The 7,670-nt window shown below is 42.9% G+C and overlaps 1 protein-coding gene and 1 long non-coding RNA gene across 2 annotated transcripts in view; both read left to right on the forward strand.

The window, feature by feature from the left end:
• Window positions 1-511: 511 nt before the first annotated feature.
• Window positions 512-7,670, forward strand: part of ZNF175 (zinc finger protein 175) — a 16,289-nt gene continuing 9,130 nt past the window's right edge. The window contains exons 1-2 of the mRNA XM_019634635.1: window positions 512-647; window positions 916-1,011. Coding sequence (XP_019490180.1) covers window positions 512-647; window positions 916-1,011 — 232 coding nt within the window. The remainder of the gene's footprint in view (window positions 648-915; window positions 1,012-7,670) is intronic.
• Window positions 4,874-6,907, forward strand: LOC109378172 (uncharacterized). The gene is made up of 2 exons (XR_002122960.1): window positions 4,874-4,951; window positions 6,744-6,907. It is a non-coding gene; the product is annotated as an uncharacterized LOC109378172 (long non-coding RNA).

Below are 7,670 nucleotides of genomic sequence, written 5' to 3' on the forward strand. Positions count from 1 at the left end.
CTCCCAATGCTGAGTAGTAAAGTGTGTGACTTAGTAAAAGATGAATAAAAATGCCAGAGAACAATGTTTCCAAATTACCCACAGACATGAATATTTGATACTTGGGAATGAAAAAGCAGGATTCTTGGGTATACTCAAGATTTCCTGAAATTCTAAGGTATTCTGTGTATTTCATGACATTTTATTCTTGTATTTTAAAATAATAATGAGTGGCCATAGTAATAAACAGTACACCATTGTACTGTGATAGGTTTATACTCAAATTACAGAGATGTTCTATTTCAAAAGGTATAACAAATGCATGGCTTTTTACCACTGTGAACCCATATATTGTGAAAAGATGATATATTTCAGTGTGTTTAAAAAATCATAGCAGCCTGACAGAAACGTTTTATAATAGAAAACATTAAAGAGAAAGAAACATCAACACTATGAAAATTTTTTAAAAATTAAAAACAAGTCTCTATCTTCCCCATTTACCAGTGATGACTAATTCACATTGAACTGGGGTATGTTACAGGGACCAGTGTCATTTGAGGACGTGACCATAGACTTCAGCAGGGAGGAGTGGCAGCATCTGGACCCTGCCCAGAGAAGCCTGTACCAGGATGTGATGCTAGAGATCTATAGCCACCTTGTCTCCGTGGGTGAGCAAGCACACCCGCCCTGCGAGTCTTGGATGGGCCTCGTCAGGGAGAGTTCTTTCCTTCTTGTGGAATGCAGTGGGGTATCTGTAGCATGTAATTGGTTTGTCTTTCTTTGTCTGAAATTGTTCATTCCTTTTGGGCATCTTTGAGTATTACTTTGTTCTTAGTGAAAGATGTTGAATTTTCTGATGAGCCCATGCAAAGCTTCATTGAACGGCCCCTAAAGCTCAAGACCACATCCCAATCCAATATCCTTTCTCATTCACAGGGTATCACATTCCCAACCCAGAGGTCATTTTCAGGATGGAAAAAGAAAAGGAGCTATGGCTAGGGGAGGATGAACTTCCACATCACAGGCATCAAGGTGAGTGACTGTTACCCTAGCGGGTGTGGATATCATTGAGGGGCCGTTATTCAACATACCACACTCATCCATTCCCACGGTGGTGGACACTTAGGTTGCCTCCTAATCCCAGTTTCTACAACTAATGCCACGATACATTCTTGTAAATGTCCCATAGGGATGGGTGTAACAGTTTCTCACAGGTAGATACTCTGGAGTGGGATTGCCTGGAGTGGATATAAATATACTTACTTTGACTAATAAACCATATTGCTCTTCAGATGAGCTGTGCAGCCTCCACTCCCATGTGCTGTGCGCAGGATTCGCATTTGCACACCTTGCTTGCCAACACTTAGCATGTACCAAATTTCTCATTTATGGCCCATGTGATGGGTAAAAGGGCTTACCCAAAGGGTTTTAATTTCTTTTTTCTCATAACTGAATAGTTATAGGAGCTCATCAGATCTGTGTACACTGCCCTTTGTGTCCATGGAGTTTTCTCAAGGCCTTTTTTCCTTTTTATTTGCCCCCTGAAGTCATTGATTTTTCTTTTCTGTGCTGGATCTCCTTTCTCTTTCATCCTGTAATTGTGTTGTCACCAGCTTGAGGCCCTATACTTCCCTCTGGTCATCCCTTCATATAGGAATTGTCTTAAAGGGCCCTTGTATGCTGATCATTAGGCCTCATATTTTTCTGATGATCCTATATCAACCCCTCACGTCCCCGAGCCTAAACTGTGTCCTGTTACCCTGTTTAGCTCTGTGGTGGACAGCTCCCATGAGATGACTCACTTTCTTTATTTTGGGCAGATCAGAAATTAGAATCATCACACAAATCTGAAATTCTTTTCACCTTATACATTTTGTCAGCTTCTTCTGTCTTTCTTAGCTCTTCCAGCTCAGTCTTCTAGTTTATTATTTTAGAAATCCCACCATTTTTTCTTCTTGCATGTATAATTCAGTTGCCCCTTTTTTTTTTTTTTTNCTGGCCCTCATATGTGGGATCCGAACCGGGGCCCTCTGGCGTCCCAAGCCAGTTTTTAACCATCGCGCCACTCGGCCGGACCTCGTCTGTTTTTAAGACAATGTTATTTCTGGACTCCAGACTCGGACTGGACAACTGAGGCCTGGGGCTTTATGTGTATCCCAGTATCTGGACATCTGAGGATTAAGAAATTGCTCTTTTCAGGTTAGGATTCTGTTGATCAAATGGATTAACGAGGAATTATGGGTAAACTTGAGAAAGGGAATAAAACGGAGTTCTTCAGTTAATCAGTGAGAGGAGAAACAAAGAGGAAATAGTTGAATATCAGGGTGGATCAAACTGCAAACTAAGTCTAACTACAAGTGGCTAGATAGCGAGCTATGCGGTGAGTCAAACTGAAGGGACCCGGGCCCGGACCCTAGGCCGGACAGATTCATGTTAAAAAATCCTACTTCAGCTACTCCAGCTAGACTCTAAGAACTAACAGCTCTTTTTGCTTCAGTACACCTGCTTTGCTTCTGCTGGGGAATAAAAGGTTAAAGAAAAACATTCCTCAGTTCCCCCTTCCTCCCCTCCCCTCGCCTCAATCTTAACATATCAAGAGGCTTCACAGCAGTTAACTCCCCCCATATCTTAACATATCAAAAGGCCTTACAAAAGTTAACTCCCCTGGCCTCTATCTTAATACTTCAAAGAGTTTTTGCAACAGTTAACTTTAGTTTATCTACCTCGTCCTTAGTTTCTAACATTGATTATCCATATCTCTGAGGGACAGGTTGTGCGGTCAGCTCAACCAGGTCACCATATACTGTTAAGACATCTGAACATAACGGTACTGTTGTGACAGCGGGATGCGGTTTTAACTGGAATAACTGCACATTCTTTTTTGGCTTCTGTAACTTGCTTTGCTTATAGCCCTGCCTTATAAAAACCCTATCCCCTGAGTCTTAGGCGCCATCTCTCCTTAGTTGGAGAGGCGGTTGCTGAGCTTAGCTTAATAAGATCTTCGGAACCTAGTTTGACATCCAGCCTCTTTGTTAATTGTCTGGACCCAAAAAAACTGCAAACTAGCTAAGTCTAATTATGTTATTGATTTACCGAATTTCACTCTTACATGGCCAGGTGAAGAGACGCATAGGGCAAGGTAGGGGGAAAGGGTGCAGGGCTTCCAGGCTCTTTCCCATCAAGCACAGGACTCTCCCAAATCTCCATGTGTTCGCCACCCTGGAAGCTGTCAGAACCCAGTTCTTTTGGGTTTTTATGGAAGCTTTCTTACATTGGAATGATTGATTATATCATTGGCCTTTGGCAACTGATTCAACCTCCAGCCCCTTAACCCCTCCCCAGAGGTGGGGGAGGGTGGTGTAGGACTGAAATCTCCAACCCTTTAATCACAAGGTTGGTTCCCCTAGCAATCAGCTCCCACCTACCTTTGCTTTCCCCAAAGTCACTTCATTAACATAACAAAAGACACCTTTATCTTTTGCAACACTTAGGAAATTCCAAAGGTTATGGGAGCTCTGTGCCAGAAGACCAAATATTTCATATTACATTTCTTATTACAAATCATTATATCACAAACATCTACCTCATTCAGTCTCTCTGATGATGCAAACCTCCTACAATACAGTGTGACTATAATGCAAAGAAATAACAGGCAAAATTGAAAATTTCTCAAGAGATTCAGGATTTCATGAAATCAAAGGTGAAATGGATGTTTGGAAAATGTGCCAGAACTATAGATTTGGAAGGATCTAGAAGAGTCAGACCCATTAATACAATAAGAAAAAATCAGTAAGAATGATGGCATGATGATTCAAAACAGCAATCTGAACATCAAAGGATTACCAATGGTCCTTGGGAAAAATGTTGAAATCCTCAAACACTTTTGCAAACAACGACCTTAAGCAATTTTTTCTTGAGCACATCATAGGAACCTAATATTTGTTGAGTGGATGAAATAGAATAAATATTATATTATATTTCTCATGTAACAGCTCATTCTCATGTAGCAGCTCTGTTTTAAACATTTTGCATGTGATAATTTAATTATTCAATCCTCACAACCCAAGAAACTGAAATACACACACACACACACACATATATATATATATATATATATATATATATATATATATATATATATACACACACACAAGTATATGTTGTGTCTGCTTGCTCACGGGCGGTGAAAGAATTCACGAAGTCAGACAGAAATATAGAAGTAAGATTTATTAAAGTAAGAGGAGTAAAGCTGGGCAGTCTGCTGGAAACTACTGAAAACTACTGCCTCGAGTCTTTGTTCTCAAATTTTAAATTTTCTAACCAGGATGTAAATTTTTTTGGCCTATAGTTGGGGGTGGGAGAAGGTGCAGTTAAGCTGGTTAAGCTGGTTATTGCAACCTTTGCATACGTTATGTAGATTTAAGTTGGAGCCAGGAGAGTGGATCCCATACAGATGCAAAACCTCTCCTAAATCACTGGGCCTAAGTAAATAGAAACATTGAAACTGGTATGCATAGTAAATATACAGCAAGCAGAATCATTAAGAGGCTAAGAAAGAAAAGAAAGCTTTCAAAAAGTTCGAAGCTAAATTGCACTTATTAATTTGAATTATACCAGAGATCCAAATCTCTAGTTCCCCTGCCAACATGGGACAGCCCCAAGACTTTATTTGTGAAATTGCAAATTCAAGCCCTGGCTGTACGGAATAAAACTTCTTTGAAAATGGCGACCTCTATTGTCATGTCCCTATGGTCGCGGCCATGTCGTTTGCCTGACAGTCCCAGGAGGAAAGTGAACCGCAGAATAGAAATACCTACGCTGTAATACGCCATGATAACTATTGGCAGGTGTGGCTTCAAAGGTTCTAGTGAGCATGCGCACAGTTCAATCCGCCCTGGACGTGGGCCAGAGTGGCCATTTCGCCTACGTTGTCCACTGGTTCTTACCCGTGTGTCGCATGCAAGATGTTGAGGTGATTTGGAATATTAGCAGTGGGGATTCTGTGGGGTTAGTGAGGTGAAATCAACTTGGTGTGAGTGATATAGTGGTTGGGGGACCAGTGAGTGGTCTGTGGCATGAATGATGTCGGGTCTGCAAAGTGATGGGAGGGAATCTGGGGTGAGTGATGGGGTTCTTAGTGATGGGGATTGTGGGCTAAATGGCGTTTTCTAATTTAAGTTGGGAGATTGGCTCGTTAATTTTCACTTTTTTTGCATATTTTCTGTATGTGTGTAAGTATTTTTGTAACTTAAATTCCAAGTGTACTTTAATGTCAGATTTTATATATTGTTGGCGCATGAAACTTGCTCATTTGAGGACAATGAAGGTGCGTCTTAAGAGGGCTTAGTAGATGGCAGTGGGGGACACTAGGGGAAACAATCACTTGCTTGAGGGACTGTAGAAGGCAGTGATTGACTGGGAGCAGGAGCTTCAGGGATTGGAGGACATTGAGGGTCACATTATAACACACTCGACTCGGGGGCAGTGATTAGTGACCTATGAAATCGGTAAAGTGGGGTGCTAAGGGTAGCATATGAGAACCAGTCGACCAGAAGCCTAGGAAGTAAGTGATGGGGGCTTGTGAGGGTGCCTGCGTTGCTTTCTAGGCAGTGAGTTTTGGGGTCCTTCAGGAAAGGATGGTTGGGTCAGTGTTGGCCTCTCCTTGGGTGCCTGTGGACACGGTAAAGGTCAGTGGTTGACAGTTGAGCAGATTGATGATGGTTTCCTTTTGAGGTGCATTGTTTTGAACCCAATTGTTGGGGATTATTTTGGGTCCTGTGGAAATCACACTTCCTGGGAAACATTTATTGGCAATCCGGGTAGTGATGATTTCAGGAACCTGGCCATTTCAGTGGCTGGGAGGCATTTTGTGACCTTTTGACAGTCCTGTGGTCCACTCATTGGGGATTTCTGGAGGTCAGAGCTGTCAGTGACTGCATTTGCATGTGTGTTGGGGGTGGGAGGTGGGAGTGGTAATTCATTGTGGACAAGCCAGAAATGGATAAGTGATTAGGGTCCTGGTACGGTCTGCAGTTTTTTCAGGTCAAGGTGAGGTTGAGTACAGTGAATTTAAATTTTATCTTTGTCAGGAAAGGCTGAGATGTCTAGGGTGTTATGGATGGGCATTGAAATGTCCAGAACCTTGGGCATACCAGATATGGCTAGTTCAAAATGGAAATGGTGTTTCTGGAAGCTGACCATATAGGGGATGACATTGGATGGTGGCGACTATGTGCACTTTAGAATGAGGCGAACGTGGGTCTGATTCTCTTTGCAGACTGAGTGACCTTAATGCAAACTATGTAACAGCATTCAACTTCAGTTTCCTTATCTACAAAATGAGTATAATAATTATACTCTTTAGCTGACAGTGTTGTGTGAAAGTTAAACAAGGTACCTGACTTGCAACCTGCTGATTTTTATTCGGTGTTTACCACATGCCAGGCAGGTGCCGAAGGCTTAATAAGCCTCATGTCCTGTGAGTTTCCCAGTGCCCAATCCCTATCCTCCTCCTTATTTTGGAAACTAGAACTAACATGATAACGTCATATTCTCACAGCTAAAAGTGGCAGAGCTGCAATTAAACCATTAAGTTTGGTCCAAACTTACAGTCGTTCTTTATTTTTCACTGGTTAATAACTAGAGTTGGATTTTTCTGAACTTTGGTTATTTATCTAGCATAGTGACCTTCACCTAAGAGCCCCCAGAAATATTTGTGTGGAGCAAATGTTAGATGAGTGACCATGTAGTCATTGCCCTTCCAGGGCTTCTTGGTGTCTCAGCAGAGCCCCTGGGTCAGGCCACATCCTCGAGGCTATAGGACCTCCCTTCATAGCCCAGCCCACCTCTCCCCAGCAGCTCTGATTGGAGCCTCCAGATGCCCACGCAGCTTCAGGCTCCTGGGAAAAGTGGAGTTGTCTGCAAGAAAGACCAAGAGTTGAAGCCCAGAGGAGACATGCCTGCTGATGTGAATTTGCCCCAGAGGCCCCAGGTCCTGGGTCCAGAGGAGCAGGATAGATCGTGTGAGGTAAGCAGGAGCCCCAGGGACAGTTATTGAGAACTTCTGGGCAGACACAGGAAGCAGCAGGTTCTGGACTTCCTGTGCCTGAGACAGTCTGGATCTTCCTGTCACAGGCCTGTGTTATAGAGGAAACAGAACTGGCGATGATGAAAGAGGTGACTATGTTGGAGAAGAGGGTCAGCCCTAGGGCCAAGGAAGAAAAGTTGGCCCCTGGTTTGGGTGGGAAGCCCTGGCCCCAGGCCGGAAAGTGCTCACTCCTTCCTGCTGGGCATAGGCTAAGATCCTTCACCACCACTGGTCTTTGCATATTCTCGGCTGGTTCCCAACCGATTCCTGCTTACCTGCTCAGTGGGGTCGGCTTGTTTCCCCTCTGTCCTCATAGTTTATTGAGTGATAGGATACTAGAGCAAGAACTGGTGCTTAAGGACCGGTGATTTTTCCTGTTTTAAAAGATGAATAAAAGACCCGCGGTGGCAGCGGCGGCAGCACGTCTCCCAATGCTGAGTAGTAAAGTGTGTGACTTAGTAAAAGATGAATAAAAATGCCAGAGAACAATGTTTCCAAATTACCCACAGACATGAATATTTGATACTTGGGAATGAAAAAGCAGGATTCTTGGGTATACTCAAGATTTCCTGAAATTCTAAGGTATTCTGTGTATTTCATGACA

The sequence above is a fragment of the Hipposideros armiger genome, unplaced genomic scaffold (assembly GCF_001890085.2).
Source record: "Hipposideros armiger isolate ML-2016 unplaced genomic scaffold, ASM189008v1 scaffold_1781, whole genome shotgun sequence".
Lineage (NCBI taxonomy): Eukaryota > Metazoa > Chordata > Mammalia > Chiroptera > Hipposideridae > Hipposideros > Hipposideros armiger.